We start from the raw sequence: 21,820 nt of genomic DNA on the forward strand, positions 1-21,820 counted from the left end.
TTGATATTTGCATGGAACAAAGCCTCAAAGCTTCCTAGTCTGCCAGTTTGCTGACGTTACTCCCTTAACTAACTTTTGTGTAGTTAAAAAAAAAAAAAAACAGTAAAAAAATCAAAAACAGACAACAAATCAGGCAAAAAATTTGCAATGTATTTAGATGAAAAGCTAATTGTCTTCATATTCCTAAAGCTCTTACAAATCAATAATAAAAATATAAAAACCAAGTAGTGATTTGGACAAATAACATGTAAAGGAAATGTTACCATTTCTTTTGATGATGTTAACATGTACATTCAACTCTTATATAAGCTTATTTCTATGTAAAGTGAAGAATAAGACTATCATTTTATATAGGCAGTAAATACTATATTGGAGCCTTTTGAATTTTTTCAGATTTATGTATTTTATCTTCAATTTTTTTTTCATAGTAACCTTCCCTGTCCCCATATCCCTTCCTCTTTTACTTCTCACTTTTTAAGAGCCAATTCTCATGTTCTTGTTATAAATAATCCCATGATACAGATAAAGTTTCTCCTCAGGTAAAAAGAAGAAGTATGGCCAAAAGCAATTACCCACCCCTTCCAACCCTGGGCCTTCTTTTTGATTTCCCCTGTTGATTCAGAATTTGCATTATAAAATAAAGGTCAATCTTCATGAGCACTAATTCTCACCAGTGACCAGTTCGATATGATTATAGTAAGTTATTACAGGTATGCCCTGCTTTTTGAAAATTGGTATCAAGCCACTTCTCTTTTACAAATGAACTTCATTAGAGCCTGTTTTTTCTAACTGCAAGAAATCTAAAGAGGAGTTTTGCTTTTATGAAAAAAGGTGAAAAGCAAAAATAGCATTCAGTCTTTGTTTTGCAGTGAGCCATTATAGAGGCAGCACACACCCCAAGCAAGCAGAATAGCACTGACAAGCTCCTCCTGGGAACTATACTCAGTATTTCAGCATTTAGCTGCTATAGCTTTGAACTATGTGAATATTTGAACTCTATCTCAATTTATTTTATGTCAAGATGTGTCCTAAGGTATCAGAAAAGCCAAAGAGCATTCTTAAAGATGTCATACTTTGTAAAACTGGATGTAACTAAACTATTCAATCGTGGTGAACAAAATAAAGACATTGTATGTGTATTGAATTTGTCTGTGTCCAAAGAGAAAGAATCTTGAAGCTACCAAAGTTACTATCAGTTCTGCTAGCAGCAAAGTGGTCTTTTATTTGGCATCTAATAATGAGTAAAACAGAAAGTTTATTGATTGAGTGGATTAATGGGTGTACAAAGCATGATGTTCCATTAATTTATCTTATGCATAAAGAGAAATCAGTCAGTCTTTTTAATAAACAAAACTACGCTGTACATACCTTATTACTACTTTATACAGGCTGTGTATTTATTATATTATTCCTGCTTTTATTATATGTTAGTGTTATTTTAGGTTTTATGTGTTATTTGATATGATTTAGTAGATTATGCTGTGGGCCTGGGAATGCTCAAAAATTTTCCATATTAAATTAATGATAATTGCTGTTTCTCTTTATGCCATTTTGGCTTGGAAAAGATTTCAAAGGAACATTCTACTTTTGAATTGCAGGAGGAACCTGTATTTGTTTTCTGTATTTTGAACTTCTTTGTCTTAAGTGTGATTATTTAATGGTTTTGTCTGACATTTTTGACTGCATTCATTAGATGCCCAGTGGACATTGGTTTATTCCAATTTAATTAGCATGTTTAAAGCATAGGATGATAGTGAAGTTAGATCTAGAATTTTACTTTTTATTTTAATAAATAAATATCAAATTCAAGGCATATGATTTGAAGAGCCTTTAGCCATATCATAAAAATGTCAATAGAGGAGGGTAAGACTCTATTCATACTAACCCATTTCACAGATTGGTTTATAAGAGACAGAAAGATATTACCACTTTTCAATGACCTTGTAAAATTACATGAATAAACAAACAAACAAACAAATAAATAAAAGTTCAGGTTGTGTGTCAAATGTTGTTGTTTTTTTTTTCAGAAGGGAGGTTCGAATTCAATCCTGCTTAGTAAACATAAGTGAAAGAAGTAGAAAAGAAATAGTGCTCTTTCCTCTTTAAAGTTTCTGCAGCGTTTGTGGTTTGGTTGAATTTAATTTAACTCCTCTGATGTTATATGAGAAGAAATGGAAATAACACTGGTAAGAGGAACTGTACCTTTACTTTAGGGAAGAGTTCAAAAAGAAAAGAGAAATGCCTTCTAGAAGTTCAGATGATATAGAGCAAGACCATGTCCTGTCTCAATGGTGGCTGTGAAAGGGAGACCCTTGAGTACAGTATAAAATGACTGTTTAGCTAATGCTCTGTGGTAAATTTAATTATTTATATAGGTCCATAATATATTCATCACATTATGAACCCATGAAAAATTTTAATGATGAAAAGTATAGTCTATAGTCTTACTTTGGCTTCTTGCTAACACTGGGAAGATTGGTTAGTCTAATTTCCTTGTTTCCATCAATAAAATTCCATTTTCAAAAATTCCTAAGAGCCATGCAAAATTAAACCTATGTACAATATTGACTCTTTTAAATACCCAGTAGTTCCCTAACAAATGTATTCAGTGCTGGCACAACTTTAAATATTCCTCAATAATTAGTTCTCTCTTTGGAACTCATGGAGTCTGGCAACAGTGTAATTATTGTGTTGTCTAATATAAATCTGCCTTTTCACATAGTCTGCTGTTTGCCACACAACTTCAGCTGCCTATATATATTGTCAGAATTGCAATGATGCAATCTTCATATCTAAAATAATTAATACAGGAGTCTATAAACACTGTCTCGTATAGCCTTGAGCAATCTAGTATTACAGATGTTGATAATGATGATGGTCATGAAAACCATAACCAAACCTTCCTTTATAAACATTATAATGAAGTGACTAGTGATTATACACTATCTTCAATTATCAAAAAATTATTTGCCTAGCATTAAAATGGCTGTAATTGTCCTTTAAATACAATGACTAGGTGATTAAGAATTATTATTAGAAGCAGGCAGAGGACAAAGGGTCTATAGTTTAATAAATACATAAATAATAAATTACTAATTATTATCTGCTTATCAATTCCAGTGTAACTTGCTGTTTTCTCCAGCCATTCTTTTAGACTCTGTATATATTACCTTAATTAATTCTCTTAAACAAAAAAAAGTACTCCATCAGGTTGAAGAAGGAAACTATACAATTTATAAATTTTAGTAAAATTACCATAAATTTAGTAAACTTAAGGGACTTTGACTTCTAGAATTCTGTAGATCTCTGCCGTCCTGGAAATAATGCAGCTTCGTCTTTATTTTGAGACTAGCTGATCTGTCATATTATAAAATACCAGTAAATATTAGGCTTGTTAATTTACATTTATGGACATATATCATAAATAGTTTGGATTTAATTTTCTTAAAAAGGGAAAAATGAGCTTTTTCACTGTAGCACCTATGACCATAATAGCTAAATAATTTAATGCATAATTAAGAAATGTCTCTCGAAGAGAAATTGACCTGTGTTGCATTTAGCAAGAATTGAAGACTATTAATATCTGGATATGAACTGGCATTAAGCCTAAACTGATTATTGAATTATGAGATCATCAGTAAAAAGTATTTATTGAAGGCCATAATAATGCCTAACACATTATTCCAATTTTTTTTAGTTTAAAACAACAATAGTTATTTGTTTACTCTTCTCGAATTTTGGCAGGACTTGGGGACAGCATGTCACTGATCCATGTCACGTCGGCTGGGGTGACTCAACTGGGATTGGGAAATCCACTTCCAATATGCTTTGCTCATATGAATAACAAGTTGACACTGACTGTCTTCTGGGTGTTCAGCTGGAGCTATTGGCCAGAGCCTATTCTCCTCCATGTTGCTTTGGCACAAGATTAGGCTGGGCTTCTTACCACACAGTGACTGGCTTCTAAATGGAAGAAGGTAAATCCTAAGCGAGCTTACTTTCTGTTTATTAATATCCTATTGGCCAGCTAGTCATATGACAAGTCCAGAGTTGATGTGGAAGATCATGCAACGGTCTGAATACTGAAAAAAAAATCTGGTTCATTGGAGCCCAAAGTAATAGTCTATCATGGAAGAATGGCTGGAGAGTTGTAATACATAACATATACACTGTCCTGCCTTTAAGGAATGAACTGAGAAGAAACCCTCAGTTCTTTCTGCACATCCCAATGGATAGATAGAGAGGACGAGCCTTGACTCAGGACAATTGTTTGTTTATGGTATTTTATTATTGATATGACAATTGAAAACTAGAAAAGTATAACCACAAGCTTAGTAACCACACCACAAAGTGGTACAGTTAAGACTAGGGTCCAGGAGTGCTCATTTTGCACCCTGACACAAACTTATTTCTTGGTCTCAATTCTTCAGTCAAGTCAAGCTAGTTTCATGTTTCAATCGTTCCAGGCCATTATGTGACTTTACTTGTTTGTATAACTCATGTCCTTAGGCAAATCCTTGCTAGATTTCATTTTCCTCACTAGTCAAACAAGGAAGTTGGATTAGGTGATCTCTATAGTTCCTGCCAATTGTACTACATATAAGTATAGTTATAATACTATATCATATTATATCCACAATGTGTTCATTTTTTGACAAGCACGTTCCTTTAACTAGTTGGAGTCAGGAAAACTAATTGAAAACTAATAGTGAATCTAAACTTTCTCTGGGCATATCTATTTGTTCCCTAACAGGTTCTGAATGTGGAAAATGGGATGGCATGAATTAGGCTGGCCCTTTGTTTTGCCATGGTGAGCTCTTTCTCTACTGTGAAACTTGGTTTCTTCTTTGATCAAAAGTTTGATTTCTGCATTATTTATCTTACAGTGTTGCTAAGAAGAGAAAATGAGATCAGAGAAATGGAAATATTTAGCTTTGATTAGGGACAGTTTTTTCTGTCCCTTTGACCACACACCATTCAATTCTGACAGTTTCACATCAGATTTTGGTAAAAAGATAGAGAAATTCACCCTCAGTTAGATTAGATAGCCATTATCCTCTGAGTACTAGCTAGCCCTGCCCACACTCAGTGGTGAAGTTACACTTTTTCATCTTTCTCTGTCGCTAAATCTGTGACCCTTTCAATGAAACCCAGGGGACTGCACCTGAAGGGGAAAAAAAGAAAAACAAGACATTTTAAGAAGCAGTTCAAAATGTCTCTTGCTGAAATTGTGGCTTATTTTCTTTGCCCTTCTTAGAATGCACCAACTATAAAAGGCTTTTTTTTCTTTTAGACTTTAGTTTCACTTTTGAGATCGCAGCAAATTTGTCACGCTTGTCTGATGAAAACGCCTGGATTTGGACTAAGGAGAAAAGGGAAGGTCACCTGTGATCAGAGTAAGTGAAGGTATATATTTTAAATTCCTGTTGGGATAGCACTTCTCACATTCGTAAAGCTAGAATGCATGTTGGTTTTAACGTACTTTGGTCTTTCTTGGATCTGCTGTTTGAAATCGAGTCAGAACCATTCAACAAAAAGAATGGAGGAAAAGGGAGGTGATATGGGTATGGGGAGAAGTGTATTATAACAGTACAAATAACAGCAACAATTTCTAATTAACATGATAAAACATTTTTATGTAGTAATTGAAACTTTTTTTGTAGAGTTTTCCGTACATTAGAGTAGCTACGGAAATCATTTTGTAACAGACTTTTTAAAAAATCACAACTTCGTCTTAAAGATACAAAGCCCTGTGAACTTAAAACAGCTTTTCTCTTTTTCTCAGTTTTCTTGGCTAGAGAAGAGACAGGAGCTAGCTTTTTATGATAATGTGCTTGAAAAGGAGAAACACTTCAGCTATTCCTAGGAATAAGAAGGCTTCCTTTGGACTAATAAAGGAAAAAGAAAGAAAGATGAGAACTGGAAAGAGGTTCAGATGTATAAGAGGATCAGAAATTTGCATCGGCAAATGTGGGTTAAGTCTGATGGAAATAGAGTCAGCCTTGGCTAGTACTAGTTTCAGGAAGCTGCTTCCCAACTTTCCAATATGATTTTGTATTGATGTGTGTCTGTATACAGAGTATCAGTACAAATTTACGAGGAAAAAAATGTCAAGTAAAAAAATGTAAAGTTTGCAATCCAAACTGTATAAGCCAAATTGTAACCAGTGGTAACTCTAAGTAGCCCGGCTCCAGACTCTATGTCCAAACCATGATGCAATATTGTCTGTCACTTGGACAGAGAAATATAAGCCTATGCGTCCTGAGAAGTCTTTCCAAAATTGCAAGGCCAAGTGATTCTGTTTTTCATTTCTTTTCAGCTTTCTTTGTTTCTGTTATGTCTCATTCAACTACTTGTTTTCACTCTCATTTCATCCTCTAACTGTATTTTCGTTTGTCTATTTTACTGAAGCACATTCTAAAATAGCTTTTTTCATATGAGTTACATAGTTATAAACTTATTGACTCTTTGCCTATCTTAAAATACTCCCCCTCCTCCCGTTATCTTTAATTGTTCAGCTGGAAATAAAATTTTACGTTCAAAATAATTTCCCCTGAATGTTTTGAAAGCTTATTACTATTATTTTCCAGTGGCTGATGTTGCTGAGAAAATTTTTTGTATCAATCAGATCTCTTTTCTTTGGAAGTCATTGATCACATGTTTTCCTGTGAAGGTTTTAAGATTTTTTTTTAATGAATAGTCACAATTTTTAAGTTTCATAAGATTTCCTCTGTGTATTTTTCCTTTTTCACTCATTCTGCCTAGCATTTGCTGAGTCTTTTCCATCTAATAAAGTGTGTTTTTACTTCCACTCTTTAGACCAAGTAGTAGGGTGAAGTGACCCACAGACTCCTCATAATTCATAGCTTATTTTTTATTTCTTTAAAATGAAACTGAAAAACAGAGCACTTTTAAAGGAATCTGGTCTCTTTAAATGAAGATCATTTGCAGTTCAGGGAGGATACTGGTTGCTTCCTAGCCTGTGAAGACAGCACGAGTCCATACTGCATTTCTCCGTTTAACCAAAGGTTGAGTTGATAAGAAGCTTTTTGAATCTTCCTAACCGTCCATGAATTTCCTTGAATTTCAGTTATTTCACATCTTGGCTCTCTTTACCATTTCTTTCTTGTTTAATAGCTGTGATTTTTTTCCCAATATAATTAATTTTGTATAGATTTTCTTTCAAAAGTAAAAAGTTACAAAATAAATAGTTATAATAATCAATTTACAAATCATGGATTATTGTACTGACTAATAAAAATGCTAATAATATTAAATGCTGCTTTATTCCAGATACTGCAAGACTTATTTCCTTTAATCTTCAAAACAAACTATGGAGAAGCTACTCTGATTATCTCCACTTACAAGATGAAGAAACTAAGGCCTGAGAAATAAATTAGCTTGCCAGAGGCTACGAAGCAGAGATTCTAGGATCAGAATTCAGAGGGCGTAATTCCAGGGTTTGTTCTCTTAATTGCTATGTTTCTCTATATCTTCCCGATTCTGCGGTAAATGTCTATTTACATAATTATAAAATCATGAATAATATTTATCAACTTTAGATTTTCTGAATTTTTTCTATACCAAGTATGTCTGACTTATCATAACTTTAGATGAATGCTAAAACTATATCTTGACGATGTCGAGCAATGTTATAGCTCACAGTTTTAGGAAATGTAAGGATGAAAGAAGTGTGTAGAAAATACAGGGATGTACATTTCCTATGTCATGAGGTGAGAAGTCAAAAGATTTTGTCTAAAGTTGGTTGATCAAAAAGAGAGTTTTAGGTATAGTCTTTAAAATGATAAATGTGACAATAGATTAAATTTAAAATAACTAAAGAAAAATTGTAAGATGATGAGGAAATATATAATTAAGTTATCTTTATAGTGGGAAGAAAATACTTAAAGTTAATAAATGGAGATATAGAAGCAGATGCATATTACTTAGGTCTGTGAAGGTGACCATGAGAATTAAAAATAGAAACTGTCAAGAGGTTACCTTGGAACATTGCAACCGGGGTGGAGATGGAGAGTGTATGTTCTATTTTGTCTTCTGTACTGTTTGAATTATTTCCATTTGATGTACTATTTGTATAACGCAGACTTGTATATCATAAGAGTTATAGTGAAAAGATCACAAATAGTCACATTTAGTTATATACTTTATAAGGAATATTATATACCAATGCATGTGAGAGTTTGCATCACTAATGTTGTCTATTGCTTTTTTATGTTTCTTTTATAGGGCAGAATCATGAGATGGAAACTGCTCTATCATATCTCTTCTCTTTTGGGACTGTTGTCCTTTTGGATACTGTGTACATCTTCTACCAATAAATGTGCTGTGAGGCATGAAGTAGCTGACTGCAGTCATCTGAAGTTGACTCAAATACCTGATGACCTCCCAGAAAACATAACAGTGTTGGATCTTACCCATAATCAACTCAGAAAATTACCATCTGCCAATTTTACAAGATATAGCCAACTTACTGTCTTGGATGGAGGATTTAATACCATCTCAAAACTGGAGCCAGAATTGTGCCAAAAACTCCCCTTGTTGGAAATTTTGAACCTTCAAAACAATGAGCTATCTCACCTTTCTGATAAAACCTTTATCTTCTGTATGAATTTGGTTGAACTCAATCTAAAGTCCAACTCAATCCAGAAAATTCAAAATAATCCCTTTAAAAATTTGAAGGTAAGAGGAAAATATCATCTTTGATCAGTTTTAATCTTAATTTTAAAGAACTGCCTCTCTTGCTTTCTCCCATTTGAAACAGGACTTAGATTCAAGAGGTAGAAATCAGAGAAAAATCAGAACATCCCGCGAGGAACGCAGGAAAAAGTGCTCAAAGTGCCGAGTTAGTACTCGAAATAATGAAAAAATATCGAGTCCAAATTCTGACTTAAATAAAGTTAACACATTGATACATGGCAAATTTTTCAACTAAAAATTACCTACTCTTGATTGTAGAAGTCTCCTCACAATATTGCTTTTCCAGTGGCTAGTACTTTTTCTTTTAAGTACCTTGCTTGAATTTTAAGTCTGAAAAATGTATTTATTACTCCTAAATCTGAGATAATTATTAAGAGTTTTTCTTAAACTAAAACCGTTTTCAAAACTCTTTGTTTTCTTCATCCAGATGCCAAAAATAACATATAAATTTAAATATTCTTAGAAACATATATAAAATGATTTGCTTGCAAGGCATTTCAAATTCTTTCACGTGCCTTCTTAGATTCTGATGTGGACAAAATGTCTTTGGACACAAAGACCTCAAAATCTCGTTAATCGCTGGCAAAATGTTATTTTTATTTTTAAAACATAAATAAAAGTCTGTCCTCTTTAACAGACATCACAGAAGATTTTGCCCTAACATATATCACCTTTTCCTTACCTTTTTCTTGATTTGTAAGTTATCACATCATAAAGTGAAAAACATCCCACAACAAAACAAACAAAAATTAATTTTATATAACTATCGATCATTCTCAGTATAATTTCATGGATGACTAAGTTCTACTTGTACTGTTTAAGAAAACATCTTGTTGTTGTAGTTGTTTAGTTTCAAGGCTGATGCATGACACTATATGTTCGATAAACCACACAAACATTCTCCGCATCATAAATAAATGCTTATTATAAATAAGTGCTTGTTATGAATATTTCTTATATCGTGAATACGTAAGCTTAAGTCCTTTTATTTTGGTAGGAGAAATAAAGTGATTCATGATGTAAGAAAGCAAATTCTTGCAAAAATGGCATTTTCAATTGCAACAAAGCTTTTATTAGTCCTACTGTCAGTTTTCTGACAGTAGAATATGTTAGAATGAGTTATTTATAAGATTCGTGTACATTGAAGAAAACCTTTTTTGATGGCAAGACTCTAACTTATATACATGTTTTTTTCTCCTTTCAGAATTTAATTAAATTAGATCTATCTCATAATGGCTTGTCATCTACTAAATTAGGAACTCAGCTCCAACTGGAAAATCTCCAAGAGCTTCTATTATCAAATAATAAAATTAATCTACTAAGACGTGAAGAACTTGATTTCCTTGGCAATTCGTCTTTAAAAAAATTAGAGTTGTCATCAAATCAAATCAAAGAGGTAAGAAGTAAGGTAAAATTATTCTGTTCCAACTTTAAGTGTGGGCAGTCCCTAATTATGTCACACGAATAGGAATCTAAAGTTCCCTATAGAAAGAGGTGATAACCTTTGACATGTCTTCCAAAATCCTTCACACTGACTGATTGGGCCATTGACGTCATCCTCCCAAGAAAGGGACTTTGGTAGCAATTAGAAACTGGGGCTCTACTGTCAAACGGAGTGGGTTAAAATCCCCATTCCATTTACAGACCAGTACTTTGACCTTGAAGAACTTACTTAACCTCTCTGGATCTTAATTTCCTCACTTATAGAGTGAAATTAATACTATCTATAGCACAAGACTTCTGAAAAAAATTAAAATGGTATGATAGTTAAAAGCACAGGCTTTAGAGCTGGGTTAGCTGACTCGGGGTCTGGGCTTTATCTCTTAATAATTGTGTACTCAGGCAAATTATTCAAGTTTTCTCTGCTTGAAAATTGGCATAATGATAAGACTCCATAAGACTGTGTGATAAAGAATGTAGCACAGGGTCTGGCATGTGAGTGCTCAATAAATAATTAGCATTAGATTATTATAAAAACCTTCCTATAATGAGGTAACCTTCTCTTTTCGGATCCATGATCTTCAATTTGTTAACCATTTTCATATATAGGTATTTCTATATTTTATTCCTTTACAGGCTGAGAATAAGAAAATTGGACATCCTAAATTAGATCAAATCTTTTAAAGCTGTATTAATTTTCAGACATAAAAATAGACTGTACAAAATTACTCTGGATAATAATTAAATATTTTATGTAAACTACCCATGTTAATTTTTAAACAGCATTTTTCTTCTGTTTAGAACATTTGCTGTTAGAATTTTATAAAATATATAAATAATGAGGGGGGGAAATCAAAATCATCCAAAAGCCCACAATCTAGAGACAACCAATGTCAGCCTTTGGGTATGTTTATACCTAGCTTTTCTCCAAGTAATTAGAAAAACAACAGTAGCTGAAAGTCATAGAGTACTCAACTATATGTCAGACACTGTGACAATATCTTTATTTGTATCTGTATATGGTCTGTAACCAACTTATTCCTCTCATCATTCTACACAGGAGTAAATTGAGATGAAGAAATATTAAGGAACTTGTTCGAGGTCGTATAGGTGACGAGCTGGTGACTGAGCTGGGTTTCTGCCAGTGCTAGACCAGAGTCTATCTTATTAGCTGTGCAATATTGTGTCCCTGAGGGTGATGGTGTACCCCGCCATTAAAAAATTATATCATGGACATTCTCCATGTCACTAAGTTTGAATGTCACTGTTTCAAAATGAAATCCATCCATTCGTTCCACAACCTTCACTGGGAATAGTGGTCACCAAGACAGATAGTCTGTCCCAATGGCAACTTTATGAAGTTTAAACGCAATTTACTCAGCGTAATAAAGTAAAAGTACTAGGAGTACTTAATCTAGACTGAGAAGTCAGGGAAAGCCCCGGATGAAGTGACATCTAAGCTGAGTTGTGACTGCTGAGTAGAAATTAGCCTGTGGCCGGGGGAGGTAAGGGTTTGGAGCCAGATGTGGTGTTACAGGCACAGAGTAAGGAGCTGTGCATTAGAGGGACAGAGAGAAAACCCAGAGAAGGTGGTGAGAGGGGAAGGGAGATTGATTAAAAAAATTGTGCTTAAGCTTTGCAAGGGTCATGTAAACTCTATTGTGTTTTGGTTATTAACTTCCTTTTCCCTCCCTATCTTTAGTTCTCTCCAGGGTGTTTTCATGCAATTGGAGAATTATTTGGTCTCTCTCTGAACAATGCCCAGCTGGGCCCCAGTCTCACAGAGAAGCTTTGTTTGGAATTATCAGGCACAAGTATTCAGAATCTATCCCTGAGCAACACCCAGCTTTGCAGAACAAGCAATATGACTTTCATTGGACTAAACCAGACAAATCTCACCATGCTCGATCTTTCCTATAACAGCTTAAAAGTGATTGGCAATGATTCCTTTGTTTGGCTTCCGCATCTAGAATATTTCTTCCTGGAGTATAATAATATAGAGCATTTGTCTTCTCACTCTTTTTATGGACTTTTCAATGTGAAATACCTGAATTTGAGAGGATCTTTTATTAAACAAAACATCTTCCTTGCTTCACTTCCCAAGATTGATAATCTTTCCTTTCGGTGGCTGAAATGTTTGGAGTATCTTAACATGGAAGATAACAACTTTCAAGGCATAAAAAGCGATATGTTCACAGGACTAATAAAGCTGAAATACTTAAGTCTGTCCAGCTCCTTCACAAGTTTGCGAACTTTAACAAACGAAACATTTGTATCACTTGCTCATTCTCCTTTACTTATACTGAACCTAACCAAAAATAAAATCTCAAAAATAGAGAGTGGTGCTTTTTCTTGGTTGGGCCATCTAAAGGTACTTGACCTCGGCCTTAACGAAATTGGGCAAGAACTCACAGGAGAGGAATGGAGAGGTCTGGAAAATATTGTTGAAATCTACCTTTCTTACAACAAATATCTACAACTGACTAGCAATTCTTTTGCCTTGGTTCCAAGCATCCAACAACTGATGCTCCGAAGAGTGGCCCTTCAAAACCTGGATAGCTCTCCTTCACCTTTTCGCCCTCTTCATAACTTGACCATTCTGGACCTAAGCAACAACAACATAGCCAACATAAATGATGAACTGTTGGAGGGTCTCGACAAACTAGAAATTCTGGATTTGCAGCATAACAACTTAGCTCGGCTCTGGAAACATGCAAATCCTGGTGGTCCTGTTCATTTTCTAAAGGGTCTTTCTCACCTCCATGTCCTTAACTTAGAGTCTAACGGCTTTGATGAGATCCCAGCAGAGGTCTTCAAGGACTTATTTGAATTAAAGAGCATCAGTTTAGGATTGAATAATTTAAACATACTTCCACCATCTGTTTTTGATAATCAGGTCTCTCTGAAATCATTAAACCTTCAGAAGAATCTCATAACATCAGTTGAGAAGGATGTTTTTGGGTCAGCTTTCAAGAACCTAAGTAATTTAGATATGAGCTTTAATCCATTTGATTGTACATGTGAAAGCATTGCCTGGTTTGTTAATTGGATCAATAATACTCATACCAACATCTCTGAGCTATCAAGCCATTACCTCTGTAATACTCCGCCTCAGTATCATGGTTGCCCAGTGATGCTTTTTGATATATCACCCTGCAAAGACAGTGCCCCCTTTGAACTTCTTTTCATGATAAATACCAGTATCTTATTGATTTTTATCTTTATTGTACTGCTCATCCATTTTGAAGGCTGGAGGATATCTTTTTATTGGAACGTTTCAGTGCATCGAATTCTTGGTTTCAAAGAAATAGACAGCCAGCCAGAGCAGTTTGAATATGCAGCATATATAATTCACGCTTATAAAGATAGAGGTTGGGTCTGGGAACACTTCTGCCCAATGGAAGAAGAAGATCAAACCCTCAGATTTTGTCTGGAAGAGAGAGACTTTCAGGCAGGTGTCCTTGAACTTGAAGCAATTGTTAATAGCATCAAAAAGAGCAGAAAAATTATTTTCGTTGTAACACGGCATCTTTTAAAAGACCCATTATGCAAAAGGTAGGTGAACATTGTGAAATTTTAAATGTATACTTGTTTGTAAATTGAGCTTTCAAATATTACTAATATTATCACTCATAATTCAAATAATCTTAAAAATAAAATTAAGAAAAAAACATAATCTAATTTTTAGTGACAGATTAAAGTAAATTCTAAGGGGAATTGTAAATTTTAGAGCTTTTGGCTGTTAAAAACTGTATATCAATATGTAACTTAATTCATACATTTTTTTTTTTAACTTAGATTCAAAGTGCACCATGCAGTTCAGCAAGCTATTGAACAAAATCTGGATTCCATTATATTGATCTTTCTTGAGGATATTCCAGATTATAAATTGAATCATGCACTCTGTTTGCGAAGAGGAATGTTTAAATCTTACTGCATCTTGAACTGGCCACTTCAGAAAGAACGGATAAATGCTTTTTATCATAAATTGCAAGTAGCACTTGGATCCAGAAATTCAGTACATTAAATTTATTTAAAGACTAAATTGGGAGGGGGGAGGTAGATGAGGGAAAATTTTTTAATAATTTCTTCAATTAAAAAAAATAATTAAAAAAAAAAAGACTAAATTAACCAAGGAGCAACTTCCCTAATTTAAAAAGTGTCAAGATAAATTTAACTTGAAAATATTGTAAATCTGTTTATTCATATTTATAGATGAGAGTATTAGATCACAATTCTCTCTCTTCTGTGGAAATGTATCTCCTTATTTCAAGCCTTTTCTTACCAATTGACTTAATATGGCCAAAAATAAACAATAGGAATATACTGTACTAAGAAATGTACACAACTGGTTACTGAGGCCAATGAAAACTTAAGAAAGTTTAAAAATATTCTTCATTTAAGAAAAGTTAGTTATGTAAGGGTTTGTGATAGTTACATTTGGGTTTTTTGCATTCACTCATATTACAATAAAAAATAATTGTTTTAATAGGTACAATACTATTTCAGTTGTAAAAGAGTATATTCCCATATTTTCAAAAGTTTAATTACAACATTTTTTCAATCGTAAAGCTTATATTTTAGTGGTGACTATCACAGTGTTACTTCTGTTAAATGTTAAATACCATTTTAATATATAGACTCGAGAGCAGAAAACATTTGTAATTCATTTTAATTACTTAATAAAATAACTAGCTTAATAAATACTTATGTCTTCCTGATAGTTGGATTTCTACTATGAGAAGTGTTAAAAGAAACAATTCTCATACTTAAAAGTATTGCAGAAAGGCTCACTTCATGAAGATTAATTGGTAGCTTGGCTTTGTGGATTCAAAATATTGTCCTCTCCTTGTCACAGACTCAGAAGATAACCCTGGCCAAATCACTTGATCCCACTGGCATTCTTTGACTCATGGTCTTGAAAATTATAATGATAAACAAAATCTTAGATATTCCCATATAATAGTGATGATGATCATGGTATAATACCTTCACATAGAACATATTATCATACCACAAAATAATATGCTATGTATAAATTAGTCCTTATGACTATTTTAAGTTTTATTTTTGTTTAACAACAAAAAGACTAATTTTTGGAAATAGACAAGAATGGCTTTTTTTTTTTTTCCCACTAAAAATGATGATCTTTATTACTGGCTTCCATCATATAAATCTTCGCCTCAAGAATGGCTTTTTAAAACCTGTATAGTTCTGGCATTTGAATATAATGGAGAGTTGAAATTATAAAGCTGAGTTAATTTCTATGCTTAAAGCACTCATTTGTTTAATTTAGGGAGCATTTGCAATGTCGCATATTGGAACTGTGATTTAAATAGTTCACTAATCTCAGGACTAAATTGACATAAAAATTATATATCTGGAAAAATTAATATCCAAAGAACTGCTGGTCCTAAAGGAGCCTACAGTCTCCCAACAATGTGAACGTATGGAGGACTCATTCTCCCTTTCACATTATACACAACACTTACGCGAGTCACTTGCTTTATAACTTTTTGTTAAGATTTGTTTCTACCTGTGAAACGATCCTGTTTTATTTTGGCATCATAAAATAAAAATCATAACTACTTTTTTTCTTGATGCACATTGTATGTTATGTATCAGTGTTCTCACCTTCATTAAAATATTTCTAAATTAGTCATTAATATAAATTAATCAATATATCAATATATCAGGAAGTAACTGTTTTCATTCTTTTTTGTATTTGCTTATGAGATAGTTGATCAAATGGCTTCAACTTAAATTAAGTTAAAACGTACTTTTAAAAAAAATTGCTTAATATTTAAGAGGTCAGGATACACAAGGGATGACATATGTAACTGAAAAGAAGTAAAACTAATAAAAAGCGTAAGCCTTGACTTGTGTTTGACCTACAGAGGAAGCAACATTCTGCACTTCTGCAGGCTGTCCTTTATAATTATTCTCAGGAGTCCTTTTATCTTGGATTCAAGACAAAAAGAGTTCAGAAAAGGATGTTTGTCTGACCTATTTAATTTCCACCAGTGAATTGACTTGTAAAGCTTATATTTTAGCTTTCAGGGTGCCATCACATAATCTGTTCACTCCAACTCTTTCTTATTTTTTACTTTCAAACCAAAACCCAGCTGAATCAACATTATTGAGTTTAAAATAAATCTAAGTATTTAGATTTTACCTGAAAATAACACCTTTTAGATTGAAATAAATAGTAGAGACAATCAATTTGTTGATGAGGGGGATTTTAATGCCATTTATTTAACAATGTCTAATTATTCAAATGTCTACCTTAGATTATCTGTAAAGGAGATTCAATAGTAAGTGACCATTAGAAAATGTGAAGATGCTCCAAATCAAGTACTTAAAAAATATTTCTTGTGTTCTATAGAAATGGAAAGTAGAATAGTGGTTGTCTGGGCTCAGGGGCCTGAGAGGGGAATAATTTCAAGTGGGCGCAAGAGATCTTTGGGGGTGATGAATATGTTCTAAAATTGGGTTGTGCTAATGATTGTATAACTATGTTAGTTTACTAAAAATTATTGAATCATATACATAAAACAATTTTATGGTATATAAATTATATGTTAATAAAGCTGTTAAAAATATAGTATCCATAGAGAAGCTGTGTGTGCCTAGCTCTGTGCTAAACCCTGTGCTTTACAAAGAATATGAGGTACATTGTAGAAAATGGGGCAATAGGAGTTAGGGTAGGAAGGGATTCTCAAATATGGACCTGGACAAGGAAGAGGATCAGACCTTTTAAATGTGGGTAGGATTTTGGTGAGTGAGGTGGGAGATGACAGAATGAATACAATGATAGAAGGTAGGGAAGGGAGACATAAATTTGGTTTTGAGAGAGTAGGGATGTTGCAGAAGATGAAACCATGTTGCAGAGAGCATGACAGGGGTATTTAGATTTAAGCAGTAAGGTACTTTGAAATTGGAACTTTACGGGTTTCAATAGGTAAAACCAGAAATTATAATAGAATTCTCTCTTGGGACCTATGACTTAGATTTATGTGACAACTAGTTGAATAGAAGAGCATAACTTATAACTTCACAGTCCAAAGAGCCAGGCTTATTCTCACATAACAGAAGAGGATTTGAAGCACTAATTTTTTTCTATAAATACACAAATTTGTATTACAATAACAAAGCATGACCACCAATTGGCCATTGGTTACTAATTACACTACTTGGTTGGTATTAGCCATTCTTAGCTGTTGCAACTCTCTAGCCTTGATCCATCTTCCTGTTCAAGGAAGAAACTGGTTCTGTTATGTGACTTTTCTCCCCACCAGTTTAGTGAACAACCTGCTGAATATATCAGGCAGGAGTCCCTTGTACTTTTCAATGATGGAAAAGTCAGTTCTCTGTGAGAATTTCTGGGCAGCCATTTTTGAATTCTTAGCTCCCTTTTATCTTGTTTGTTCCTTAGGAAACAGATTCTGGGATGGAGATTTACATGCAGTAGGTTTGGAGGAGTGCTCTGATAAAAAGAAAGAGAAATAAGCTGGGCTGGGAAGAGAAAGAATGATGAACTATGATGCAATTGCTATTGCAACCGAGGCCTTAGCAGACCCCGAGGGAACTCTGGAACCAGAATGGCCTTACAAAATTGACACAAAACTAGGCAAAGTGGCTGGAACGCAGTATACTCACATCAACCAGTCACTGGATATAAGAAGTCCCAGGGAGGAAGTGTGGCCTTGAGCAAAAAGCTTTGGCCCAAAGCAATTCCTAGGAAAGGGTTCAGTTGTGAACCACCAGGAACTAACGCTCTGGAAAAATAGGTACCTGGTTCCTGAAGGGGAGATCTTGGCAGTTCACTACAGGATCCACTACTCTTTCCAAGGTATTTGAGAATTAAAATAGACAGCTCAGATGGTTTCTTTAAACACTTCTGCAAGCTTCCAATAATTTTATTTTTTAAAATAAAGTCTCTTCCAGAAAATCTGGAAAACAAATGGCTTCATAGGAAGCCCACTTTAAAAAATAAATAAATAAGGATCCTTTAACAGTGTCAGTGTCTTTCAGTCAAGGGCCACCAGGAACATACCTGCAGTTGACAAGTTGGATTTATGACTCATTGTAATGAAGGAGGACACACACCATGGGGAACCACTGGGTGTCTCAGCAAGAAGATGTTAGAAAGATCCTCATATAGGTTTGGGTTTTCCTTGGGTGATTGAGGGCCTGAGGAAACAGAGGTTCATTCTAGATTTGATGCTGTCAGAAAAGGGGAAATTTTATGATTAGATATCTCAATAAATCTTATCTATAGCGGGGGGAGACAAGCACAGGATGAAGTTGTAATTGCTAAAGAAATAGCAGTCACTTGGATAAGAGAAGAGAGTTTATAGTATTTTGAGGGTGGCACAGTGACCTTATTTTTGTCTGTACTCAGAATTATGAAGTAGTCATGGATTTTCTCATTTTATAGTGTCAAAGTAAACTTGTTGAAGGTTGGTGAGATTATTTATGGCCAATAAGAGAATAACATTGTCCAGCTGCGAGTGCCAGGCTGGCTTCTGGATGCCAGGGGTTGCACTTTTTTCTTTCTCAGCAACTTTCATACTGTTTTTTGCGGGGGAGGGGGGGCGGTTCTTACAGGGACATTCTTTATGTTAGTGAGCAATTGGTTGCAAGTGACCGAAACTCAAAGTTGTTCACACAAAAAGGGAGAATGTGGTCTATAACCAAACTGGCAAAAGGGCAGGGATATAATTAGCTCTCAAGGAGAACTAGAACCAGGGGCTCGAACACCATCAGACCCCATACCTCCTCCTCTCCGTGTGTTGATGTCTTTGGTTTGTAAGTTCTTGCCTTGAATGCAGTTATTTGAGGAAAAGATATATGGTGCTGAGGGTACCATCTTGGGGCCACCAGGAAACAAGTCATAACATCCTGACAATGAGTGACCAAAAAAGAGAGAAAGGTCTTGAGTCTCTGATGACATTGGTAATCACAGCACCAATCCCAGAACCGACTTATTGTGCGCTTCCTGCTCTGTGAGCTACTTAAGCATCTCGAATTCTCAAGCAACAGTCCGGTTTTCTCTGCTATTTGCAGCTGAAAGCACCTGAGAAGCCTCAAGGGCCTGGTCTTTGCTCTTTCCACTACACTCTGTCTGTTACCCCACCCAGAAGATTCAGTCATGGTCTATTAATAATCTCTGTCATCTAAAGCTACTTTTTTGATCAGTTTAAAGTTGTTCTTGTTTTAGTATTTTTCCCTTGGTAGATTCCATAGCCCTTAATCACATATCAAGAAAACTTGCCTGAAGCTTTTGAGGTTTTGATTTGTTTTTTTTCACTTTTTTTTTTCTTTTTTGTTTATCATTGAAAATGAGACATACTAATTGAAAACATTCAAATAGTACAAAGATGAAAAAACTTGGACATAAATGTAGCTATAATTTCCTTCCAGATTTTTTCTCGAGTTGTTCATTGTAATCTGGTGTCACGTATAATAAAAACTAACACCCACTGAGAGTTGATCTTGTGTTAGGCTTGGTTCCAGTTACCAAGCATGTGTTGATTAATGTGACTTTCACAAAGTACCATTATTTGAGATAGAAACGATTAAGGGACAGAGAGAGGCCTGGGTGTGGGTCAGTGGCAGAGGAAATATAAACCTAGAAAGTCTAGCTCCAGAGTCTGTAAGACTACACTATCTCCATTGTGGTGCTTAGTAAATATTCGTTGAATCAACAAACAGCTTTCATTGCTCAGAAATTTAAAATTTTATTACCTAATTTGACAGTATTTTTTTTTTTATAGGTTCTGGCCTTAGTGTCATGCTAAGTGAGGCAATTCAAATTCTTAAACAGATAATTACTCAGGTTATTTGTTTTAAATGTCAGGTTTCCAAAACATAACATTTCTTCATAGCAACATGGTCATAACTTCCTGATACTTTCTCAATGATGCAGCCAAGCGTTATCGTACACACCAGAAAATCAGCTTTCAGATTGTTAATTAACCAATATAAGCTGAAGGATTTTATCACACAAAACACTGCTTTGACATTTCGAATAAAGTCTATCTAAAACCGACACTGTCTCAGTTAGAAACAATGATTTACTGCATTTTCTTTCATTTCCTTACTCTCACTGAGCCAGACCACTGTGATACATCACCTGGGGCTCATGTTATGAGAATGACATGCTACTGGTAATTAACAAAGAAGCCCAGCAGCATCTAATACCTCTCTGAAAGACTGTTGATGGATGAGCAATAGGTATGAAAGACCTAGCATCTTGCTAAGAATCGCTTGTCATGTTTGCAATTAAGGTCATTTTCAAAGAACCTTTAAACAAAAGGATCAATCATTCACTCATTGTGTCTTCTTCCTGAGGCTGGCTGGCCAGAATGTTACATCCATTGCCTTAACTGACGATGATTTATTCCCTATCCTTTTTAGAATTCCTGTCATTCTCCTGGTAAATTTGAGACAATTATGATTATCATTTTAATTTGTAGCCTGGTTTTTAGAGCAGATCTACCCACTGAAGACTTTCATAAAGATACTAGTAAGATGCTATAATCATGAAGTGTCCCAGTAATTAATTAATACCACAATAGTGTGTTAGTTTCCTAGGGCTGTCATTACAGAGTGCCACAAACTGGGTGGCATAAAACAAAAGAAATTTGTTCTCCCATAGTTCCGGAAACTAGAAGTCTGATATCAGATGCTGGCAGGACCGTGCTCCCTCTGAATTTCCTTCCTTCCTCCTAGCTTCTAGTAGTGGCCTTCAGTTCTTGATGGTCTTTGTCTTGCAGCTATTATCATGCTAATCTCTGCCTCTGTCATCACTTGTTCTCCCCGTGTCTTTGTGTTCAAATTTCTCTCTTCTTAAGAGTATGGCAGTCACTGGGATTAGAGCACATCTCAATGATCTCGTCTTAACTTGATTGCATCTACAGAGACCTTATTTTTAAATAAAATCACATTCCCAAGAACTAGGGCTTAGAACTTCAACATATCTTTTGAGGGACACAATTCAACCCATAATAGATAAGATACATGCAAATGCACCTTAGAAATAGATTGTTTCCAAGGCCAGTGTCTGGAAGAGTTCGCCCATTTTCTATAGTTTTATCAAGTCTCCATATACTTAAAGAAAAGCATGTGTACAAACGGGAAGTGGTTATTAATGGAAGCATAGAAATATCTAAAGTTAGAGAACCAAAGACAGGTAGATGAATGACCCCCTGTTCGTGCAGGGTTGCTCTTCCAAGAAAGAGGAGGATAATTGGCTTCTATTATGAATGTCTCCTTTACATGAACCATATTGCACACTCTCTTTGCTTTGATTCTATGCTCACTTAACAATCTTTCAACTTAATTTAGTCTTAGCAGGAATTCCTCTTGGACAACACTGCAGTTGCATAGTTTTTAGTTAACATATTTGAGTTGGGGTTTATGCATCTGTATTTTATGAGTCAGGTTAGTGGGACTCCATCTTGAGAGGCTGGTCAGCTGTGAGGGCCTAGAATGGATCAGATGATTAGCAACTTAAATACTGCAAGTGCATATTCTAGAAATGAATCTGCTTATATTGAGAGTGACATAATATTTTGAGGATTTAATTGCTCTATGAATCAGAAGCAAAATCCTTATGAAACAAACAAACAATCTTTAGGAAACAGCTTTGCATTCC

At 34.6% G+C, this 21,820-nt stretch overlaps 1 protein-coding gene across 3 annotated transcripts; it reads left to right on the forward strand.

Annotated features, from left to right (window-relative positions):
* The first annotated feature begins 5,069 nt into the window (after window positions 1–5,069).
* TLR3 (toll like receptor 3) lies at window positions 5,070–16,037 on the forward strand. 3 transcript variants are annotated; one of them, XM_015592785.2, is made up of 6 exons: window positions 5,070–5,406; window positions 7,294–7,460; window positions 8,248–8,700; window positions 9,923–10,114; window positions 11,861–13,713; window positions 13,957–16,037. In XM_015592785.2, the coding sequence occupies exons 3-6, from the start codon at window positions 8,257–8,259 to the stop codon at window positions 14,183–14,185; spliced, it is 2,718 nt and encodes a 905-aa protein (XP_015448271.1). In that variant the 5' UTR covers window positions 5,070–5,406; window positions 7,294–7,460; window positions 8,248–8,256; the 3' UTR covers window positions 14,186–16,037.
* Window positions 16,038–21,820: the final 5,783 nt, after the last annotated feature.

The sequence above is a fragment of the Pteropus alecto genome, unplaced genomic scaffold (assembly GCF_000325575.1).
Source record: "Pteropus alecto unplaced genomic scaffold, ASM32557v1 scaffold24, whole genome shotgun sequence".
Classification (NCBI taxonomy): domain Eukaryota; kingdom Metazoa; phylum Chordata; class Mammalia; order Chiroptera; family Pteropodidae; genus Pteropus; species Pteropus alecto.

Bases quoted from the DNA above. Each gene is read 5' to 3' on its own strand.
- TLR3 (XM_015592785.2), top strand. From the start codon at position 8,257: ATGAGATGGAAACTGCTCTATCATATCTCTTCTCTTTTGGGACTGTTG. The intron at 8,701-9,922 runs GTAAGAGGAAAA...TTCTCCTTTCAG, and splicing joins ATCCCTTTAAAAATTTGAAG to AATTTAATTAAATTAGATCT. The intron at 13,714-13,956 runs GTAGGTGAACAT...TTTTTAACTTAG, and splicing joins AAAGACCCATTATGCAAAAG to ATTCAAAGTGCACCATGCAG.